Source organism: Cervus elaphus, chromosome 1, assembly GCF_910594005.1.
Source record: "Cervus elaphus chromosome 1, mCerEla1.1, whole genome shotgun sequence".
Lineage (NCBI taxonomy): Eukaryota > Metazoa > Chordata > Mammalia > Artiodactyla > Cervidae > Cervus > Cervus elaphus.
In genome coordinates this window covers 97,062,654-97,087,151 of record NC_057815.1, presented here as the reverse complement: position 1 = coordinate 97,087,151, position 24,498 = coordinate 97,062,654, and the positions used below count along the sequence as shown (strand labels likewise).

The following is a 24,498-nucleotide window of genomic DNA, read 5'->3' as shown; positions in this document are numbered from 1 at the left end:
ATGGAAAGGATTTCCAACCCTGCCAAATGATCAGAATGGCATCTCAGTGTTAGAAATCAAGAACTAAACAGTCAAAAGTTAACTGCCTGATTCTCAGCAAGTGCAAACACCAGTTTCTGCCACATAAAGCTGCTCTGAGGGCACCTGGTTTTCTGACCAAGCAGCATCCATCATTTCACCCCAGCGTAACTATAACTCAGTACAACCAAGGAAGACCAGTTGCTTCCATGAAGACAATTTTTATTTTTCTTCTTTACATTTTATTTTGGATATGCCTTAGCTAGATTAAGAGAAAACAAGGATTTGAAAAGCAGAGTATCCCTTTTATTATAATTTCTTTTTACATAACCTTTTCGACCTAGATTCAGGTAACTACCTGTCTCTCTCCCATCAAAGGAGAAGGGTCCTGCATATTACAACAGGCAAAAAAGGCTTTTAGGAAATAAAATATTTTAAATTGATTCATTACAATTTTTCAATTTTCTTGAGTACATTGGAAGGTGGGAAAAAGGCAGGAGGGAAAGATGGTGCTTCAAACAGCCTGACCATAATAACCTTAGTGAGGTTTAGTACACTCTGTATTTTTTCTCCAAACAGGTTCTAAGGAGGTTCAAGTGCTCTATGTGGGTGCTTTTCCATACTTTAATGTATCTATTTTTCACTCCCAGTCATCCTGGCCAGTGTTTATCTAAATTCTCTGAAACATATTAAGTCTCAATTATGCAAAATAACCCCGGGCAACCACAGGCAAGGGGAAAGCACGCCTTGGAGAAACATCGCCTGTTTTCAGAATCCAGAACCGCCCAAGATGGAGAACGTGCTGTGGGAAGAAGGTATTAAAATGTAGCAGAACTTGATTAAGAGTAGGAAATGGAGAATGTTAAGACTGAATTCCTTAGAAGGACAGTGATATAGATATCTGAGGAGCAGAAAGTTAAAGGGAAGAGAAACTGGTGACAGTTTACTTAAAACACCTCCTTCCTTTGCTGGCATTCCTTTCTCAAAAGGGGGGGAAAAAAAAACTAAATCCATGAAAAATACCTGAAAATTCACCGGAATCTGCTACAATAATTTATTGAAGCAAATTACAGGCAAATGGTAGCTATGAAGAGTGAAAAGGGGAGCTTGAAATCATGAGGACTGATGAGTTGCTTTTGGTGGGGAGGAGTGTGATAAAGGGAAGAAAATATTTTCCCTCTGTCTTCAAGTTTTCTTTTAAAAATGCAGCTTGCTTTTGTGTAGGTGGCTAAAACATTCGATGGCTAACTGCTGCAAATAAACGTGACACTGACAAGAAGTGTCGGGTATGGACGCCTGCTAGTGAACCAACGGACTTATACGGGAAAAGAACTTCGTTGTAGGCCCATCCGATTAATCTTATAGTAGTCCCACATCTACTCAACACACCAACGTCAACTCCAAGTCCTCAGTGTGGCCAGGAAAGCACATCCCGTATTCCTCCCATCCTCACTCCTCTCTCTGCCCCGCCCTGCAGGCGACGGCTAAGCCTCCACAGGGAACACAAACCTAAGACTCTCACTGCAGACTGCCCCCCGGCATTCCAACACTCACACCAGTGGGTGGACAGCCAGCCTCTTTCAGAGATGACATTTTGTTACCCTTCTTTTTTGGGGGGGTGGGGAATGAGAGAGAAAAACTGATAAACTTTGTAGTTTTAGTGTTTGTGAAAAACAAGCTGTTCCTTATTCTGTTCTCAGCAAAGCTCCATTCTTTCTAACAGCTGTTACACATCTCTAACAATGAACAGGGCAAGCCTTTAATTCCAGTTTCTGAGGTATGTAAGATAGAAACTGCCCTTCCGGTTCTCTAAAAATGAGCCAAAGTAGGTTTTTAGTCTTCTGAAAGTTATGAAGTTGAACAAAACTGTCACTCTCCCATGGACAGCAGTAAGCAATCCAGCCCATGAAAATCCCTACCTCAAGGGCAATGGTAATTCCTGGAATTTCAGGTGAAAGCCAAAGCACTGTACAGGTTATTAACTGTGCTGAAGACTGTCTTCTTCTGAAGTGTTATTACAAGGGAAGCAGAACAGAACGATTTCCTTTGACTTAAAACCGTCTGACTCAGACGATTCCTTCTCTGATGGCAGTGCCCTTCACCAGCTGGGAGCTGGGACGAACCCATGATGAAACAAAGCAAACACAGAGGGGCCAGAGCTGGGCTACAGAGGGTACGTACAGAGAAATGACGGGGACAAAAAAGCAAATGAAGAATTCTCAAGAGAAAACCTTGCATCTGTAGTTCAGACCCTGAATAACCTCCTTCACCCCCTCAAAATTCCTGAACCTCGATGCTCTGCAAGCTCAAACAGTGCTAGTTACCACACCCCCACCGTCCTTCCCTGAAGAGGCTTCCAGAAAAGCACTGTAGTGATTCTGTTAGTGCTGAGGACCAGCTTTTTGGAAAGGCCACTGGAACGCTATGATTTCAGGGGCTGGCTGTGCTTCTTCAACCCTCTATCTTGCCTTCTACAAGTACCTCTTATGCAAAGGACCCCACGTCAGAATAATGTAATCTTGCCCAGCCCCACAAAATATAGCAACAAAGACAAAAAAAAAAAAAAAAAATCCGACTTTCCGTTAATAAATAAGGAATCTCAGGTTCCACAACACAAAAACACACATGTTCAAAGTGCAAATTCTGTCACCAGTCTGGGGCTTCTCACCGATAGAGCCCTGTCTACGGTCAGAGGCCACGCGGCTGGCGGCCCCTCCTGGCCGGGAGCCTGCTTGCAAACGAGTGAGCACCACTGAAAACCTTACGGAGGAGCTGGGGGCGGGCGAGGAAGGCGGAGCAGGTCAAGAGGAGGGAGGTGGTCCCCACGCAGCCTGCCTGCCTTCCTTCACCCGGAGGGAGTGGAGGGAGAGCGGGTGAGAGATGTGTGCTGTTTTAACAGCTCACGCTGCTCAGGGGCCCTAAAGTGCCAAGTCAAGCTGCCAGCCTCCGGAGATGAGAAGTATGTGATCCTTGGAAGATACATGTGCTGCAAGGGTAGAAGCCAGAACCACGGGGCAGCGGGAAAGCAGAAGGGGTTGAGAGGATATCAGTGTATTATTAAGAGTTAAAAGCTGATCCAGAGCACATCGAAGTAACAGGGTGAAAGGGGCAGGGGGTCTGCTGATGAGCAGGAAGTCTGCTTGGTTGAAAATGAGTTTAAAAAGAACCCTTCCTTTAAGAGCTGCTGCAGCGGCTTCTTTGTCGAGCTTTCTGGGAAAGGCAACGTCAATTTTATAAAGGGGACGACAGAGGGAGAAGAGGGGATGTGTGTGTGTGTGGGTGTGTGTGTGCTGTGACCCAATGGAAAGAGCAGGCCCTTCAGTTATTTCACTAGATTTTTAAATGCTTTAAATTTTTTTTGTCCTTTTTGTCTTTTAAATACAAAGTCTGAGCCGTCCCAGCGCCCGGTCCGCCCCTGGCTACGGCCCCGCAGAGTCCGAGTCCTCGATCAGGACCTCTGCGGTAGCACCGAGGATGTCCGAGTTCATGACCAGCCCGTCCGCGCCCGCGCCGCCCCCGCCGCCCACGAAGAGCTTGCCGTCGGCCACCAGGCTCACCCGCTCGGGCCCGCCGCAGAAGGCCTTGGACACGCCCTCGGCTTCCAGCAGCAGGCAGTCCCCGGGGGCGGGGGCGCCCAGGGGCCCGGGCAGCAGCGGCAGGCCCTGGCCGGCGGCGGGCGGGCCCAGGGCCTCGGGGCCGGCGCCCAGCATGTCTGTGCTGGTGATGAGCGCGCCAGCGTTGGCGGCCAGGGCCTCGGCGATCAGCACCTCGGGGTGGCTCTTGGCCTTGTGCGCCACCACGCTGTCCTTCTTCTCAAACTTCTTGCCGCAGATGTTGCAGGAAAACTGGTAGAAGGAGTCTGCGTCGTGTTTCTTCATGTGCCAGTTAAGGGACGCCTTTTGCCGACAAGTGAATCCACAGATCTCGCATCTAAGGAGAGGGAGAAAGGAAACAGCTGATCAAAGACAGAGAGGAAGCGCCCTCTCACCCAGGGTCAGGGTCGCATTACAGACAACTCAGTCATCAAATCAGGTCCCTGGGCGCTAGCCCCGCCAGTCACGCCCGCCCTCACGCTGCGGAAAAGCCACGCGCCGCGGGCTGGAGCCCCAAGAGAGGCACTGGGCCCGCCTCTCCTGGGTGCCCCAGGAACGAGCACTCACTGGAGCGGCTTCTCGCCGGTGTGAATCATCCGATGCACTGCCAGGTTGTGGGAACTCTTGAAGGCTCGAGCACAATATTCACAGATATAATCTCTTTGATCTAAGAAAAACATGTGATTAGTTGGTGTTCCATTTAGATCCCTCTTAAGTATTTTTTCCTAGCTTACAAAAAGCAAGCAGATAATCAGGCAGGTGAATTTAGAGTAAAAGCAATGTAGAATATAAGCACTCTGGATAACCGAAACTTAAAAATAAACAGCACAAGGGAATTCCCCGGCAGTCCAGTGGTTTAGGACTCCACAGTTTCTTGGCCAAGAGCAGTTCCTGGTGGAGCAACTAAAATCCCGCACAGACTGCAGAGCACACCCAGAAAAGCAAAGTGTCATTTTAATCTTTTGTTTTTCAGTCTAGTCATTAACGTAAGAACCTGTTTACATTAAAAAAAATAAAAAACACAGCTAGAGAGAAATATGAGAACTGGAATCCTAATCTCAGTTTTACCAGTAAGTCAGATGCAGGATAAATTGCTTAGCAAGTAAACAATTATATTTCTCATAGCTTTTATTGTTAAAACAGCTTTTTCTCAGATTGTGAAAGCTGAACGGTTACATACAAAGAAGCTGGCATTCAACCAACAACATTAAAACAAGAATGTGACGTCACCTAAAGAAAACTGATCCATATACAAAGTGGTACTCACATCTTGTTTCAGGTTTCAAAAAAAAAAGTTACCCAAGATAAACAATTTAAACTTCTCTCAAAAAGCCCTACAGGGCAAAGGAGCCCTGGACTTATTTTCTTCTTCACCAACTGGACCAACAGATGCTCAATGTATACTTGTTGAACAAATGGCCACTACACTCTTCGTATGCCTTTCACTTAAAATGACTAGAAACACAGTGAAAACACAAGAGGCAAACAACATCCATGTAATCCTACCCTCCATCCCAAACAGTTCTAAAAGCAAGTGTGGGAGAAGAGCCATGTCTCTCCCACCTGAATGCACGGCAGCAGCTAGGGGCCCTAGGAGACTCGGAGGCAAACGCAGGTCTAGGCGGGGCCTGAGACGCGCCACCTCTAGCGGGGAGCTCACGACGCCAGGCCTGTCCGTCTGCATTCCTCATGAACAGTACGGTCTGAAAGGCACACTCCTAACCCAGGGAGAAGGCTTACCATCTCTCAGGTCTGGGCCACATTCCCAGCTCCATGGGAGCATGACGGACACATGTGGAGCGTTTCACATACTTACGGAAATTATATTTTCAAAGGACGTCAATTCACACTTATTTGGAAAAGTAAAACTCTCTAACACTGACATCATAAAATTCTATTAACTAAATACAAGTATTTGGAATGGACTTAATTTCTAAAGCACTGTTTGTCATAGTTGGCTTATAAAATCTACCTGAAGTAGTCTAAACTGGTTGTCAGAAACTATATTCTAGAGAATGAGGCAGTGTAATAGGGAGAAGCAGCAGAGAAATGGCAGCTCCTGTAGAGAAACAGTGCAAACGGCACGCTCACTGAAGAGACCCAGCGGAATGCAGCCTGCAGCCTTGGAGTGAGCAGAGCTCAGGCTGAAGCCCAGGGCTGAGGCTGCGAGGTGCCCGGCTCTGAGCAGGACTCGGCACGTGACCATCACGGCGTTCCGCCGGGTAACGGTGCAGCGTCACTGGTGTCCTCACTGACCCTGCCCAGCCCAATCCGTCCCCATGAGCTGCACCAAACTGTCCAGCGGCTGAAAATGAACGCTGTCTGAACTCACTTGATAACAGGTACCACAAAGGCATTCAATCTCTCTTTTCCAGTCAACAGCTCCTACGGTAGAGGTCATGTGCGTGCCCAGTCTCCTCATGACCCCACAGGCTGTAGTCTGCCAGGATCCTCTGTCTGTGAGATTTTCCAAGCAAGAACACTGCAATGGGCTGCCAGTGCCTGCTCCAGCGGATCCCCCTGACCCAGATATTGAGCCCGTGCCTCCTGCGCCTCCCGTGCTGAGCCACCTGGGAAGCCCCACAGGTTACATGCGGGCTCGCCAGCTCGCCTCTGTGACTCCAACAGCAGCGGAAGTCTCGGGAGACTTTTAGCAGGCAATATAAACTGTGAGCAAGCCTCCTTACCATCAAGGCTTCCTCTACACACTCCTCATCTCGTCCAGGTAGTTACTACAAGTATCCATCTAATTCAAGCAGAATTAGAAATCACCCCCAAAATTATTATTGTTTTATGCTGAAAACTAGCTGAATAACCACTGCCAAGTTACCTAATGTTGCTCAGCCTCTGGTTTCTTGGCTATAAAACAAAGAGTACTATAAACAAACTTGGTATAATGGATGGATAGTTTAGAAAAGAATAGTTACCAAATTACACTTAACAGTGCATTTAGCTACTTGATAAACATTTTAAGAAAGTACCTGTATGATGTTTGGCATGTCGAAGAAGTTGCTTCTGGAGCCTGAAGAGTCGTCCACAGGACGGATGGGGACAGACATATTTCTTCTTCAGCAAATGCTGGTATTTAATGTGGTGCTAAAGCAATAAAACAAAGTGAAGACATAAAAATGACGGCTTCCAGAAAGCTAAGCTCATTCCTCTGCAAAGTCAAAGTACTGAAGGAAACCAAACCCCCTGTATGTCAACAGGGAGCACCGTCATAACTGCTTAACCTCCTGGCCCTGTCGCTCGCGAGCAGTGTGATCCTGGGAGACACACTTCAACACTGCGAGCTTCAGTTCTCACCTGTAACACGGAGATGACGCTAACTGTGTCAGACTGTTGTGGGGATAGAGATCGTGTATTATGCAGTGCTTAGTGAAGCAAATGGTACATGACCAAAGAATCATAGCCATCATTATTATAACAGAACCAGAATCAGGGCGGAAGGCCTGAGTCGCATGTTATACTTGCTGTTAAAGATCAAACACTTCTTAAGCTTTAGTAATTAATATTTCATGTCTTCTGCCAGACCTAAAAACAAGCTGTATCCTTTCTCATTTAAAAAAAAAAAAAATCTACTCACTTAAAAACCTCAGACTAAAAATTTATTCAAAATAGTAATCAAGAAATCATAGGTTTTAGTTGTTAACCTTATTATTTAATAATCGCTAAAAACAAAACCTTTTAAACTGTGACTTGGTGTGTTATCACACAATCATCTATTATATCAGATGCATTCACACCATGAGAAACACTGGAATATCCCAAGATTCCAAGGAAACATTTACGTTCAGGTTCTTAATCACTTAAAACAACAAGAGCCCAACTGAAGTAATTTGATGTTTAATAAATGACTGTCGTTGACATTACATATGTAACAATGGATCCTACACCAGGTCACAAACTAGAAAGTTTCAGTGAGCACGAGAACTAGTGACGGGACGCGCCCGCGAGCCCGCCTCCTCCAGAACAGCCCCACCAACCTGCAGGTAGCGTGGGTGAGCAAGGACGGTCCCGCAGCCTTCCATCTCACAGCGGACGTACTGGATGGGGGGCTTCTTCCTAGTAACAACACGGAAGAGAAAAGTCAGCAACAGCAGGGAGGCAGTATGCACACTGGCCTTTAACTCCAACTGCACCACAGGGAAGAGCTATTCTATAGTATGAAGAATTAAAATCTTTTTTACTAGTTTATGGCTTGCACAGAATTTGTTAGAAATAACCAGAAACTGCCAAATGTTTAGTTTTTTTAAAAGAGCACAAAATAAACCAGTAATCCCCCAAAGGCAAAGAAGTGTTAAATTTTTTAGAAATTTTAAGATCCTGCAATGGAAATTAAAACATAGTAGCTCTGCATCAAGGACACCAATGGAGCTCCTCTTGTGAAACTCTTAACTCGTCATTCCCGCAGGATAATCATAAGGGCTTAAGGTATAAGTGAAGGGCCCACCACCAGAAAGCAAGCACAACCCTGCAGGGCTATAAATTACTCACCTCCTTTTGGGTAATCGTGGGCTTTTGTCATCTTTTCGCCTTCTTCCTCTCCTGTAATTAAAGAACAAAGTTACTGTCCACACAGTCCAGACTGAAGCTTATACGGTAAAGATTAACTGAGGACGTACACTCAAGACCAAAAAGCTGGTGGCAGAAACGACGGGTAACCCAGAATACATAAAGCCAAAGACAAATCCAGCAAAACCACAGATTTCACTCTGAAGCAACTTTACTTATAAATAAGACCGCACCACAAGTTAACTGAAAAAGTAGAAGAAATTAGTCTATTATCTAAAAGCCCTAAGACTATAAAGGATACATTCTCCTTGTAACAGAGACAAAAGCCTACACACTTAAAAAAAGCTCTCTCCGCAACAGGAACTAACTGCTAGGCATGAGCTTTTACCTGATCAAAGTCATTACATCATGTGCCTTATTTGCCATATTTTTTTTGCTATCTTTACTCTCCTCTCTGTGTCCCTACAGCCACTGTCCTACCATACTCAATGGAACATCTTTAAGGACTGCTGTGAATGAAACTTTTCAAGCTTTTGAGAGAAGTCTTTCCAATCAAACTGTCAGCTGCTGGAGACAACAATATATACCTGTCAACATCTCTCCTCACACTCCTACCCTTTTCTCCACTAGTGACTTGAAAATCTGTTAAGCTTCCATTTCCGGTAGTAACTGCCTACTCACTTCCTAGGAGGCTCCTCGTCGTCCCTAATTTCATTCTCTTCTTCTTTCACCTCCACCTCGACTTCCACTTTTATTTCTTTCTTCTCTTTCTCTTCTTTCACCTTCCCTGATTTTCTCCGTGGCTTTGGGGTTTCCCTGAAAATACAAACACATTTCAACATTGGTATCCAGCAAAGGACCTTTTCAAGAACACCTGTGACAGAAGGGTAAAGCCTGGAATTATCACTGATTTATTATAAAATTATGCTCCTCAGTATATGAAATGTCGTTTCCAGCCACTATTCGTCTTATGGACAGTAACCATACACATATTAAAAGCCAATGAGATGAACCCCAGCCCCAAGCTAACAAAGCCTTAGAATCAAATCTCACTATAGATGTAAAGAAAAACAAAAGTAAAAAAATTCTAAGTATTCAGGCAACTCATGACATCTTAAAACAGGCAGATGTCATAATAATTTGGATTATGAGCAACACAAAGTTCTATAAATAGAAGAGCGTGCTGTAGCAGGGAGCAATAGGATAATGCTAGGTTTGTAAAACAAGTGCAAAATTACTCCTTTAAAAATTAAGTCCATATCCATTAGTTTGGCAACAAGGTGAAATAAAAGCATGCCAAAATGTTTTCCTAACTTAGTTTTCACCAACAAACCCGAGACATGCCTTTCTAAGTGGGGTTTGTAGGTCTCATCTCTTGGATCATCTTTGAACGGTATTTCTTCTTCACTGATCAACATCTCTTCTTCCTCCTCCTCTTCCTCATCACTGCTGGAAAGAAGCCAACAGAGATTAGAAATCCCAGCTGTTATAAATCATATCTGACTGATTTTATTCAGCAATTTACCTAGACGCAGCCAAAGGTTCACAGCATTATCTAGGATCTTCATTCTCTAATAATCTAACTGGACTGCAACCTAGCTGCTTTCCCCCAAAGAATAACAACTGGAACTAAAAACACAAAAATCCTAGCCATGCTCTAATTTCATTAAATAAAGGCAAGGCAAAGATGGCTCAGTGACACTAAGAGTTAAAAAACAACTGACTCAAGTATTTCAAGTAGAAAACCTCTGAGTCATGTGATCTGACTGACTGGTCTTCATCCCCTTTACATCCCCAAGGGTTTAAACTATGAAATATTGCAAGGTTTCTTACCTAATGCCACCTGGAGACTGATGCTCTTCTGTAGCATCTAGAAAAGGTATGAAACAGAACTTTTGGTATGAAGGTATAGATATTTTCTCTCTGCAGCCAAGAGACTCAAACCAAAATACAGTTTAGGGTCATTACACAAATGGAGAATTCTCCATAAACTATCAAAAAGGATCCTTCCTGTAACACCACATGTGACCCTAAAAGTCAGGCTGTTCTGGTAAATGTTCAACATTACACAAAAATCAATAGGCAACTGGTGGTTAAATGATCAGACTCTACTGGCACTGTACCATAATCGAGCTGGTCTGTATTTGGCTCTGACTTGCAGATGAGCTGCAGTGAACCAGTCTTGGACCGAGAGCTGCGGGTGTTCTCTGCTTCGCGATGCCGAGAGACGGACGTGCGGCTGCTGCCGCGCCAGCCCCGACTCGGCCGAGCTGCTGCGGCAGGAGCTTCCTGAGCGAGGGCAGACTCTTCCTCCTCTTTCTCTTCCTTGGGATCTAGAGGAAAACACAAACCATTCTTTTAGAGTTTACAGTTGACCAATAATCATCTCTGTGTATCTCTCCAGATAATATCCACCCCTACCACCCGGGGACAGAATTTTACTGATATAATAGAAGCAAGATGAGGGGAAAATCTGATAAAAACTTATCCTTACTGTAATAAGTCTAAAGAAACAGCTTTGAAGGTTGGAAAGCAGCAATTTTATATTTATAGTTTACATATATACTAAAAAATGAAATGCTAAGAGAAATATACCTAAGATCTAACCTTTTATTCTCTGTTAGATCTAAGACAGAAGAGAGTGGTCCCCAAAAGATGACCATTCCTACAGAGGCATGAGCCAGAAAGAAACATACGCTCTGGACAATTTAACAACTGGGCAAGGCTGCGAGTGAGAGCAAGTCCACTGCTCTGGGACTAAAACACATCTACTCAATTTTACTTAGTATATTAAAAGTGAGTCTATTTGACCATGGAAGATCCTTTCAATAATCTCAGACTGGAAAAGTCCTTTCTAAGAACAGCACAGGATTTCAGGTCTTAAAACTAATACATCCAACTGTATAAACCAAAAAAGTTTTTGGCATGCCAGATTCCTCTATAAACAAAGTCTAACAGCCTAACAGAAAGACAGCAACTCAATAAAAACGGTTTTCAAACGTGTGAACATAATGTGTGAACAAACAAAAACAATAACAAAGCTCAATCCACTCATAACAAGAGAGACTCCAATGAAATCGACAGTGCCATAGTAGTGTTCCCTTAGAATAGTGGCAACAATCCAAATGTTTGCCAACACACTGTACTGGCAAGGTTGTGGGAAAACAGGAACTCTGGACAGAGATTAACAGTGTGTGCATCAGTAAAACCTTTCTATAATGGACAATTTGGCAATATCTATCAAAATTTTAAGTACATATTCAGTTCAGTCGCTCAGTTGTCTCTGACTCTTTGCAACCCCATGGACTGCAGCATGCCAGGCCTCCCTGTCCATCACCAACTGCCGGAGTCCAGCCAAATCCATGTCCATTGTGTAGGTGATGTCATCCAACCATCTCATCCTCTGTTGTCCCCTTCTCCTCCTGCCCTCAATCTTTCCCAGCATCAGGGTCTTTTCACATGAGTCAGCTCTTCACATCAGGTGGCCAAAGTATTGGAGTTTCAGCTTCAACATCAGTCCCTTCAATGAACACGCAGCACTAATCTTTAGGATGGACTGGTTGGATCTCCTTGCAGTCCACGGGACTCTCAAGAGTCTTCTCCAACGCCACGGTTCAAAAGCATCAGTTCTTTGCCGCTCAACTTTCTTTATAGTCCAACTCTCACATCCATACATGACTACTGGATAAACCACAGCCTTGACTAGACGGACCTTTGTTGACAAAGTAATCTCTCTGCTTTTTAATATGCTAAGTTGGTCATTACTTTGCTTCTAAGGAGTCTTTTCATTTCATGGCTGCAATCACCATCTACAGTGATTTTGGAGCCCAGAAAAAGTCAGCCACTGTTTCCCCATCTATTTGCCATGAAGTAATGGGACTGGATGCCATTATCTTAGTTTTCTGAATGTTGAGCTTTAAGCCAACTTTTTCACTCTCTTCTTTCACTTTGATCAAGAGGCTCTTTAGTTCTTCTTCACTTTCTGCCATAAGGGTGGTGTCATCTCCATATCTGAGGTTACTGATATTTCTCCCGGCAATCTTGATTCCAGCTTGTGCTTCCTCCAGCCCAGCGTTTCTCATGATGTACTCTGCATATAAGTTAAATAAGCAGGGTGACAATATACAGCCTTGACATACTCCTTTTCCTATTTGGAACCAATCTGTTGTTCCATGTCCAGTTCTAACCATTGCTTCCTGACCTGTATACAGGTTTCTCAAGAGGCAGGTCAGGTGGTCTGGTATTCCCATCTCTTTCAGAATTTTCCAGTTTATTATGATCCACACGGTCAAAGGCTTTGGCATAGTCTTTTTCACATTAAATTCAGCTACTAGGAATTTATCCTACAAAACTAAGATCACACTTATAAAACTCACATCCATAAAATGTTATATATGTGTGTATACACATAGTGTAAGTCTACCTATCTACATATCAATCTATATATATCACAACACTTCTGTACAGATTATAAGAAACATAAATACTGGCCCCACTTCAAAGTATCTACCCTCTGAAAGAAACTGGCACACAGAGGTTCACTATGGCCCATGTTTAAAATACTTTAAAAATGGAAACGACGTAACTTTCCATATTTAGGGGAAAGTGTTTATTTAAAAAGATAGGAGAAATTAGCTTCCTTTACTGCAGAACAAGGTGATGACTGGGAGTTGTTCTGGTTTTAACTACACTGGTTTGAAAGTTTTAATGAGACCACATCAAAGTAATGAAATAAAATTCATTTGAAACGCAGAGATGAATAGCAGTGGGAACTTCAACTTGTTCAAGATCACAAAATTATCTAAGTAGATCTCAAATTAAAAATCCTGTCTTGGGCTAGTAATCAAGGACTTTTACATCTAGGTGACCATTGCTTTTAAGAAAACTTCTTCAAAGGGAGAAACTCAACACCCTTTATAAAGTACTGCAACATTAAATAATAAAGGGAAAATTATTTCTTTTATTCAACCTAGCTACACTAATGTGGACTTGAAACCTATTCCATAACCTCCTATACTCAATAAAGCTCTTCTCTACTTCATGGTTAAAGAATGTGCCCACATCTTCTCATATCGGTGATATTATCCACGGGACAAACGCTGGCAATTTGATGAGAACTGCTTATCCTTACAAATAAAGCACAGCAGCCTGTTTTATTGAGTAACCCACACATCACCTAAAACTCTATATAGTTTTTTTAAAAAAACATGGTCAGAGAGTGACAATAGCAAAAGTGTCCCCATCAGGAATGCAGACACACCACCTGCCAGAATCAGCTCTGTAAGAACTCTGTGATACAGTCACAGGTCTACAGCAGCCAAGCAAAGCCCCAAGTAAGAAACAAGTCACACAAGCCATGTGAGGAAATCTCTGTCAGACCATGAGCTGAGCACAGGCTTAAGGAAACAGCTTTAAGACAGACCACATAGGACAAAGAACATGATTTTTCAAAATATGCTCAAACAGCTAAAGGAAATCTCAAAAAAAGATAGCAATTATATAAAAGGAATCAAATTCTGGAGCTAAAAAAGTGTAATATCTGAAATGAAAAGTTCATTAGAAGATTTCATTCAACAGCAGGCTTGAGAAAGGAGACATATCAGCAAACTCAGATAGGTCAACTGTGAGCATTCACTGTGATGAACAAAGAGATGAAGAAAAAGCAACAGAGACTAAGAGCTCAGTGGGGACCATAAAACACATCACCATGCAAAGGCCCAAAGGAGAGCACAGACTAGAGCGGAAAGAGCCTGTTCAGTTCAGTCGCTCGTCATGTCCTACTACTTGTGACCCAATGGACCACAGCACGCCAGGCCTCCCTGTCCATCACCGGAGTTTACTCAAACACATCCATGGAATCAGTGATGCCATCCAACCGTCTCATCCTCTGTCGTCCTCTTCTCCTCCTGCCTTCAATCTTTCCCAGCATCAGGGTCTTTTCCGATGAGTTAGTTCTTCGCATCAGGTGGCCAAAGTACTGCAGCTTCAGCTCCAACATCAGTCCTTCCAATGAATATTCAGCACTGATTTCCCAGGATTGACTGGTTTGATCTCCTTGCAGTCCAAGGGGCTCTCAAGAGTCTTCTCCAACATCACAGTTCCAAAGCATCAATTCTTCAGCACTCAGCTTTCTTTATGGTCCAACGATCACATCCTACATGCCTACTGGAAAAACCATAGCTTTTACTGGAAAAACCATAGCTTTGACTAAATGAACCTTTGCTGACAAAGTAATGTTTCTGCTTTTTAATATGCTGTCTAGGTTTGTCACAGATTTTCTTCCAAGGAGCAAGTGTCTTTTAATCTCACGGCTGCATTCACCATCTGCAGTGATTTTGGAGCCCCAAAAAATAAAGTCTGACACTGTTTCCATTGCTTCCCCATCTATTAACCATGAACTGCTGGGACTAGATGCCATGGTCTTAGATTTTTAAACACTTAAGTTTTAAGCCAGCCTTTTCACTCTCCTTTCACTTTCACCAAGAGACTCTTCAGTTCCTCTTCCCTTTCTGCCTTAAGCGCAGGGTCATCTGCATATCTGAGTTTACTGATATTTCCTGATGATCTTGATTTCCTACAATCTTGACTCCAGCTTGTGCTTCATCCAGCCCAGCGTTTCTCATGATGTACTCTGCAGAGAAGTTAAATAAGCAGGGTGACAATATACAGCCCTGAAGTACTCCTTTCTCTATTTGGAACCAGTCCATTGTTCCATGTCCAGTTCTAACTGTTGTTTCTTGACCTGCATACAGATTTCTCAGGAAGTAGGTCAGGTGGTCTGGTATTCCCATCTCTTTCCACAGTTTGGAGAAGGAAATGGCAACCCACTCCAGTATTCTTGCCTGGAAAAGTCCATGGACAGAGGAGCCTGGCAGGCTGCCGTCCATGGGGTTACATGACTGGGCATGTGTGCACGAGGGTGGAGGAAGATGGGTTGGTAGCAATAAAGTGGTAGAACTAAAAAAAAAAGAATTTTCCACAGTTTGTTGTGGCCCACACAGTCAGAGGCTTTGGCCTAGTCAATAAAACAGATGTTTTTCTGGAAGTCTCTTGCTTTTTCTATGATCCAACGTATGCAATCTGATCTGTTTCCTCTGCCTTTTCTAAATCCAGCTTGAGCATCTGGAAGTTCTCGGTTCACATACTGCTGAAGCCTCGCTCGGAGAATTTTGAGCATTACTTTGCTTATGTGTGAGATGAGTGCAATTGTGCAGTAGTTTGAACATTCTTTGGCATTGCACTGGAAAGGAAACTGACCTCTTCCCGTCCTGTGGCCACTGGTGAGTTTTCCAACTTTGCTGGCATATTGAGTGCAACACTTTAACAGCGTCATCTTCTAGGATTTTAAATAACTCAGCTGGAATACCATCACCTCCACTAGCTTTGTTCACAGTGATGCCTGCTTGATTTTGCATTCTAGGATGCCTGGCTCTAGGTGAGTAATCACACCATCATGGTTGTCTGGGTCATTAAGATCTTTTTTGTACCATTTTTCTGTGTATTCTTGCCACCTCTTCTTAATATCTTCTGCTTCTTTAGGTCCATACCATTTTTGTACTTTATTGAGCCCAGCTTTGCATGAAATGTTCCCTTGGTAACTCCAATTTTATTGAAGAGATCTCTAGTGTTTCCCATTCTATTGTTTCCCTCTATTCTTTGCATTGGTCACTTAGGAAGGCTTTCTTATCTCTCCTTGGTATTCTTTGGAACTCTGCATTCAGATGGGTATATCTTTCCTTTTCTCCTTTGCCTTTTGTTTCTCTTTTTTTCCTCAGCTATTTGTAAGGTCTCCTCAGACAGCCTTTTTTGGATTTCTTTTTCTTGGGGATGGTCTTGATCACCACCTCTTGTAATTTCACAAACCTCCATCCACAGTTCTTTAGGCACTCTGTCTATCAGATCTAATCCCTTGAATCTTATTTCTCACTTCCACTGTTTAACTGTAAAGGATTTGATTTAGGTCATACCTGAATGGTCTAGTGGTTTTCCCTACTTTCTTTAAGTCTGAATTTGGCAACAAGGAGTTCAAGATCTGAGCCACAGTCAGCTCCCGCTCTTGTTTTTGCTGACTGTATAGAGCTTCTCCATCTTTAGCTGCAAAGAATATAATCAATCTGATTTCAGTGTTGACCATCTGGCGATGTCCATGTGTAGAGTCTTCTCTTGTGTTGTTGCAAGAGGGTGCTTGCTATGACCAGGGCATTTTCTTGGCAAAACTTTCAGTCTTTGCCCTGCTTCATTTTATAGTCCATTGCCAAACTTGCCTGTTACTCCAGGATCTCTTGACTTCCTACTTTTGCATTCCAGTCCCCTATAACGAAAAGGACATCTTTTTGGGTGTTCGTTCTAGAAGGTCTTGTAGGTCATCACAGACCCATTCAACCTCAGCTTCTTCTGCATTACTGGTCAGACCATAGACTTGGATTACTGTGACACTGAATGGTTTGCCATGGAAACGAACAGAGATCATTGTTGTTTTTGAGACTGCAACCAAATACTGCATTTCAGACTCTTTCGTTGTCTATGATGGCTACTCTAGTTCTTCAAAGGTATTCTTGCCCACAGTAGTAGATATAATGGTCATCTAAGTTAAATTCGCCCGTTTCAGTCCATTTAAGTGCACTGATTCCTGAAATGTCGATGCTCACTCTTGCCATCTCCTGTTGACCACTTCCAATTTACCTTGATTCATGGACCTCACATTCCAGGTTCCTATGCAAAACCATTCTTTACAGCATCAGACTTGACTTCCATCACCAGTCAAATCTACAACTAGGCATTGTTTTCCCTTTGGCTCCATCTCTTCATTCTTTCTGGAGTTATTTCTCTAGTCTTCTCCAGTAACATATTGGGCACCTACCAACCAGGGCAGTCCATTTTTCAGTGTCATATTTTTTTTCCCTTTTCATACTGTTCATGGGGTTCTCAAGGTAAGAATGCTGAAGCGATTTGCCATTCCCTTCACCAGCGGACCATGTTTTGTCAGAACTCTCCACCATGACCCGTCCGTCTTAGGTGGCCCTACATGGCATGGCTCATAGTTTCATTGAGTTAGACTGATCCACATGATGAGTTTGGATAGTTTTTTGTAACTGTAGCAGAAAGAATGCTTGGAGAAATAAAGGACAAAACACCCCCAAGTCTAAAAAAAGACACAAATTCATGCAAACAAGAAGCTTTATGATCCTACTTCCAAACAATCTTACATTCACAGGTTCTCAACATCTTTTGGGAGGAAACAATCCAATCAACAGAAAATGGCTCTGCAAGTATCAGCAAAATAGACTTCAAGTCAAAAACTGCTTTAAGAACACAAGGTTAGACACTGTATACTAATAAAAGTCAATCAAAACAATGTAAGAATTATAAATCTACACATACCTAACACATGAAGTAAAAATGACAGATTTGAAGGGGAAAACATATATTACTAAAATAAGAAACTTCAATATCTTACTTTCAGTAATGGGTAAAATGACTACTCAGAAATTCAAATAGGAAATAGAGGACCTGCACAACAGTATTTAAAATAATGAAAACAGCGGGGCGGGGGGGGGGGGAACTAACAGATACAAAAACAATAGAACATACAATTTTCTCAAGTACACACAGAAGATTATCCAGAAAAGACCATATATTAGGCCACTCAAGATATATAAAAAGATTGAGTGAATTCCCTGGTGGTCAGTGGTTACAACCCCAAACTTCCATTGCCGGAGGCATGGGTTCAAACCCTTGTCTGGGAACTAAGATCTGACATGCCGCCCATAGAGGTAAACAACACCCGCCTCCCAACAAATTCCACAACATATCATAAATCATGGACTGCAGCAAAAGCAGTAGTCAGAGTGACATAAATGGCTAAATTAAAAGACAAACAAATAAAAAACATATGTCTAATCAATAACCTAACTTTACACCAGGTCAGGAAGCAAGTTAGAACTGGACATGGAACAACAGACTGGTTCCAAATGGGGAAAGGAGTACGTCAAGGCTGGATATCGTCACCCTGCTTATTTAACTTATATGCAGGGTACATCATGTGAAATGCTGGGCTGGATAAAGCACAAGCTGGAATCAAGACTGCCGGGAGAAATGTCAATAACCTCAGACAGGCAGATGATACCACTGTCATGGCAGTGAAGAACTACTATAGAGCCTCTTGATGAAAGTGAAAGAAGAGAATGAAAAAGTTGGCTTAAAGCTCAACATTCAGAAAACCAAGATCATGGCATCTGGTCCCATCACTTCATGGCAAATACATGGGGAAAGAGTGGCTCACTTAAATTTTTTTGGGCTCCAAAATCACTGTAGATGGTGATTGCAGCCATGAAATGAAAAGATGCTTACTCCTCGGAAGCAAAGTAATGACCAACCTAGACAACATATTAAAAAGGAAAGATGTTACTTTGCCAACAAAGGTCTGTCTAGTCAAAGCTATGGTTTTTCCAGTAGTCATGTATGGATGTAAGAATTGGACTATAAAGAAAGCTGAGCGCAGAAGAATTGATGCTTTTGAACTGTGGTGTTGGAGAAGACCCTTGAGAGTCCCTTGGACTGCAAGAAGATCCAACCAGTCCATCCTGAAGGAGATCAGTCCTGGGTGTTCACTGGAAGGACCGATGCTGAAGCTGAAACTCCAATACTTTGGCCACCTGATGAGAAAAGCTGACTCATGTGAAAAGACCCTGATGCTGGGAAAGATTGAGGGCAGGAGGAGAAGGAGAAGACAGAGGATGAGATGGGTGGATGGCATTACAGACACAATGGACATGAGTTTGGGTAAACTCTGGGAGTTGGTGATGGACAGGGAGGCCTGGCATGCTGCAGTCCGTGGGGTCGCAAAGAGTTGGACACGACTGAGCAACTGAACTGAACTTTACACCTTAAAGAAACAAGGGGCGGGGGAAGCAAACCAAACCCAAAACAGGAATAAAAAGTGGAGATAAATAAGAAAACAGTAGCACAACAGAGAAAAGATGAAATCAAGTTAGTTCTTTGAAAAGATCAATAAAATTGACAAGCCTCTAGCTAGACTGAGGGGAGAAAAGGAGGCTCGAACTTCCAAAAATCTGCACACACTTAATAACAAGTGAAGACACTGAGTTGGTAATCAGAAACCTCCCAATGAAAAAGAAAAAAGCCTAAAAGGAACCTCCCAACTTCCCAACTCATTCCATAAGGACAGCATAACTATGATATCAAAGCTAGACAAAGATACCGCAAGAAAAGGACAGACCCGTGTCCCTGCAAACGAAATCCAGGAGCACATGCAGACTGTGCAGCACGTGAGAACTCTGACCAGGCGAGCCCAGGACCAGGGGGTGGCTTCACACACACCAAACAACCCCAACTGACGTAGTTTAAAAGCATCTGACAACACCAACAACCTTTCAAGGTAAGAACACACAATAGGACGTCCTTGGCCTGGTAAAGGACATCAAAGCCCCAGAGCTAAGATACTTACTGGCAAAAACTCCTTCCCTACAATCAGAAACAAAGTAGCGATGCCCTTTTCCTTCTCTTCTATTTAACACTGTACTAGAAGTTCTAGCCAGAGTTAGGTAAGAGAGAAAAAAGGCACACAAACAGGAGACAGTAAAGCTCAATCTATCTGCAAATGAAGTGACCTTATTTCTAAAGAATCTGCAAAAAAAAAGAAAAACTATTAAAGGTAACAAAAATTTAGCAGAGTTGCAGAATACAAGATCAACAGGCAAAAATTTATTGTTTAAATTATACCAGGAAAGAGCAATCCAAAAAGGAGAATTAAGAAAATGATTCCATTCCACTTACAACTCAATCAAGAGAAAAAACATACTTAAATACTGCTAAAATGACAATCCTCCCCACAAAGATCTACAGATTAAATAGAATCCCTGTCAAAAATTTCAGCTTCTTTTTTGTAGAAATTGACAATGTGATCCTAAAATTCATATGAAAATGCAAGCAGCCTAGTTTAACCAAAACAATCTCAAAAGTGAATTTGGAGTACTCTGTCCAATCTCAAAACTTACGACAAAGCTGTAGTGATCAATCCGTACTACAGCGAGGGACTGGCAAAAGGGGGGACACCCACACAACCAGCTCTGCCGACGGTCCAGACATAAACCTCTCTGTGTGCATGCTGTCGTGTCTGACCGTGACCACGTGGACCGTTGCCCGCGAGGCTCCTCTGTCCACGGGACTGTCCCAGCAAGAACACCCGAGTGGGATGCTTTATTTCCTCCAGGGGATCTTCCTAGCCCAGGGATGGAACCTGCATCTGATGTGGCTCCCGCACTTCGGGGGATACTTTACCACCGAACCACTGGGCAAGCCCCCAGAGCCCAAACACCTATGGTCAAATACTCTGACAAGGTTGCCAAGACCGTTTGTGGGGAAAGAACAGCTTCTTCTACAAACGGATACACACACAGCGAATGAAGCCGGACCCTTACCTTATACCATACACAAGGATTAACTCAAAATGGATCAGAGACCTAAATGTGAAGAGCGAGCACTAAATAACTCTTAGAAGTGAAGAAAGTCCATAGAATGGAAAAAAATATTTGCAAGTCACATATCTTATAGGAGTCTAATATCCAGAATATAAAAAACCTCAACAAAAGACAAACCATCCAACTAAAAAATGGGCAAAGGGCTCGAACAGATATTTATCCAAAAAGAAACGCTCAAAAATGACACAAAAAGATGCTCACTGTAAGTCAGTGAAATGTAAATCAAAACCACAATGAGACTACTACTTCACACACACTACAGTGCCTACAATCATAGGAATTTTTAAAATGGGAAATAACAAGTATCAGAATGTGGAGAAACTGGAACTCTTTGTATACTGCTGGTGGGAACGTAAAATGACGCAGCCACTGTGGAAAATATTTCACAGTTCCTCAAAAAAAATAAACATAGAATTACCATTGGTTGTTGTTCAGTCGCTAAGTCATGTCCAACTTTTTGCGACCCCCAAGAACTGCAGCACGCCAGGCTTCCCCGTCCTTCATTATCTCCCTAAGATTGCTCAAATTCATGATCACTGATTGAGTCAGTGATGCCATCCAACCATCTCATCCTCTGTCGCTCCCTTCTCCTCTTGCCCTCACAGTCTTTCCCAGCACCAGGGTCTTTTCTAACGAGTCAGTTTTCACATCAGGTAGCCAAAGTACCTGTCAACTCCACTCCTACATATATACCCTCAAAGTTGAAAACAGGTATTCAAATACTTGTACATGGATGTCTGCAACAGGACAATCCACAAATGTGCAAACAACGAAGACATCTATCAAACACCGAATGGAAAAACAAAATGCAGTATTACTCCTAAGGAGGAGTCAAGGACCTTTGGGATTGACAGATACACACTGTTATATTTAAAATAACTAGCTAACAAGGGCCTACTGCACAGTACAGGAACTCTGGTCGGTGCTCTGTAACAACCCAACCGGGAATGAGGAGGACACCTGTGTATGTGTAACTCAGTCACTTGCTGTATACCTGAGATAAACACAGTGCTGTTAAACTACACGAACTACACTCCTCTACAAAAGTAACTGAGTCAGCGTTTGCTAGAGGCTGGGTGGGAAAGGACCCCCTGTAATGGGCACAGGGCCTCTGCAGATGGAGGTGACGGGAGCACAACACTGCCAACGTCCTGAACGGCACTCAGGTCTCTGTTTCATGCTGGCTAACTCTGTTCCACCAGTCAGACACCAGGCAGCCACTGCCGGTGCAGTGAACACCACACGGTGGGATGAGAAGAACGGACAAACCAGGAGTGGGTGAAGCTACGAACTGAGACAGAAAGATACTGGTAGCACTGGCAGGCATGCTTCTCCCAATTCTTCCAGGTACCAAAAGATGAAACATAAAGTGAATTTTCTCAATCTGAGAGCAGCCGACAATCCTTTTAAAACAATCTAACATCAAATCCAAAAGGTGACAGCCATTTCATCAGGAATAAAACTCTTGAAGTTTTAAGTTTTATCCTAATATGATCTGGTCCTCCTTCAGACTGGCTCCTCACTTTTCTAACAGGCTGACAGAAATTAAACAACTTATCCAAGATTACAGAGTTAACACTGATATGGTGAACAGGGAATGGCTGGCAAACAGGCTGGAACTAGAGCGAAAGTCTTCTTATCTCTAATTAAATATTTACAATTTTTGGAGGAAAACTAACAAACTTTAAATACTTGTTAGGTGCCTAATATTTTCTCCATTTTTCTAAACTTAGTCCTCAAAATCTTGCCAAATAATATTTTTTTTTAATAGTTGAGGAAAACAAATAACTGACTTTCACAAGCTCACATATTAAATGGTGGGGCTAAGATTGGAACCCAGGTATATCTAAGTCCAAAGTCTATATTCATTCCACTATACCACACCTAATCATATAAAAAAGAAATGGGAAAGTGCCAGTCCAAGAGCTTAATTCAGATTTGAGAGTTAGTTTCCCCCAAGTCTCAGGTTCAAGTGCCAAAAGAGCGGGTCATTTATGTAAGATACTGACCTAAAAGACCACAAGAAGAATTATTTCAAGAAAGTGAATTCTTAATCTAAAACTGCAGCGAACATTCATAGCATCATTATTCACAGTAGCTATTTAAAAAGTAGATCAAGTGATGAACAATCTGTTCAGATCAAATGGAGTATTTTCACACAAAGGAATGAAAATATTTACACATGCTACAACATGGAGTAACCTAAAAAATTTTGTGCTAAGTGAAAGAAGCCAGACTCAAAACGGAAAACCTCACATATTTTAAGTACAAGTCTGTATACAACATGTCAGAAGAGACATATCTACACAGACAGAATTATACACTTAAAAATGTGTGTATTTTAAACTATCAATATGTAAACTGTGCCTCAATAAAACTGCGTTAATAAAATAGGCATTGCAGCATTGAGTCATAAAGGCCAGTAACTCAAACTACCCAAACGCCCACTAGCAGTAAGATGGATACACTGTGGTATACTCTCACAACAGAACACTAGCAATGAAAATAAACACTCTGTAATACATGCAACCCAGAGGAATGTCACATAATGGGGAGCAAGAGGCCCTACACAGAGTACATAACGAATTACTCCACTTACATAAAATTCAAAAACTGGCAACACTAATTTGTGCTGTGCAGAGTAACAACAATGGTTACATTTAGGGATGGTTGATCCTGTTCTGTTTCTTGAGCTGGGTAATGTCCACATGACTGGACTTGCCTGTGGGTATACACGATGCTGCACACTTCCGTTAAGTGTACTTCTGTGTATGTACGGCATATGTACAGTGTATGTGCGGTGTGTGCGGTGTATGTGCAGTGTATGTATGGTGTGTGTGCGGTGTATGTATGGTGTATGTGCGGTGTATGTACGGTGTATGTGTGGTTTATGTACGGTTTATGTGCAGTGTATGTACGGTGTATGTGCGGTGTATGTGTGGTGTATGTATGGTGTACCTTAATAATTTCTTAAAAAAAGAGAAAAAAAAGAAAATCACCTGTAATCTACCCCAGCCCCGGGGGGTGGGGGGAGAACCTGAGAAATACCACATGTCCTTCAATCAAGTAATAGTTAAATAAACACAGAACACCTATGTGCAGTACTTCATGGCTGGAAGCCCGTGAAGTAACTCATCTCTTCCTCTTTCCTTAGAGAATCAATCCCACTGTTAAAAACATGTTGGGATTTCAGTGTAAACTGATGGTTTTCACAGTGTAGTTTGCAAACTCCTATGGGTCCCCAATACTTTTTCAAGAAGTTTTCAACATCAAAATTGGTCACAAAAAAATCTGTTGGGCTTTTGATTTTGATTATACTGCACTTATAGATCACTATGGGGAGAAATAAAATCTTTACAGTGAGTCTTCAAACTCATGAACAAGGCACACTGCTCTTTCCTTAGGTTTTTATTAATAACTTCATTCAGCAGAGTTTCGCACTTTTCAGTGTATACATCACATCTTTTGTCACATTTATCCCTAAGTAATTCATACTTCTGGTTCTATTGTAAACAATATTTTTACACAAATACAACTGATTTTGTATGCTCATCCTGTATTCTGTGGGATGACTTCAAGAGGCCTTGCAGCTTTTGGACCACTGTCCTGAGACCACATGACATGAAGATGTCTGAACTGAGACCACTGATGAGAACGGCCAACTGAGAAATAACAAAGCATTGCATTTTAACCCGCTAAGCTCTTGGACGGTTTGTTATACAACATGTAACTGACAGAAAAGTTTACAGAGAGAGTCACAGTAAAGAAAATGGGTTTAGAAATTCTCAAAGATTTAAAGTTACAAACAGAATCAGTCAATAAGAAGGTAGGATATAAGTTGGGAGTCTAGGATCAAACAAGTAAGCCACATT

The 24,498-nt window shown here is 42.5% G+C and overlaps 1 protein-coding gene across 2 annotated transcripts in view; it reads right to left on the bottom strand.

Annotated features, from left to right (window-relative positions):
- Nucleotides 1-223: 223 nt before the first annotated feature.
- The window catches only part of ZFP91 (ZFP91 zinc finger protein, atypical E3 ubiquitin ligase), a 35,678-nt gene continuing 11,403 nt past the window's right edge, over nt 224-24,498 (bottom strand). Inside the window, exons 3-11 of one of the 2 annotated variants that reach the window (XM_043914080.1) lie at nt 10,250-10,459; nt 9,960-9,996; nt 9,471-9,575; nt 8,808-8,942; nt 8,109-8,159; nt 7,598-7,676; nt 6,593-6,707; nt 4,179-4,278; nt 224-3,948 (exon numbers count right to left, since the gene is read on the bottom strand). In XM_043914080.1, coding sequence (XP_043770015.1) covers nt 3,438-3,948; nt 4,179-4,278; nt 6,593-6,707; nt 7,598-7,676; nt 8,109-8,159; nt 8,808-8,942; nt 9,471-9,575; nt 9,960-9,996; nt 10,250-10,459 — 1,343 coding nt within the window. In that variant the 3' untranslated portion in view covers nt 224-3,437. The remainder of the gene's footprint in view (nt 3,949-4,178; nt 4,279-6,592; nt 6,708-7,597; nt 7,677-8,108; nt 8,160-8,807; nt 8,943-9,470; nt 9,576-9,959; nt 9,997-10,249; nt 10,460-24,498) is intronic. The other variant, XM_043914081.1, reaches the window with a different exon arrangement.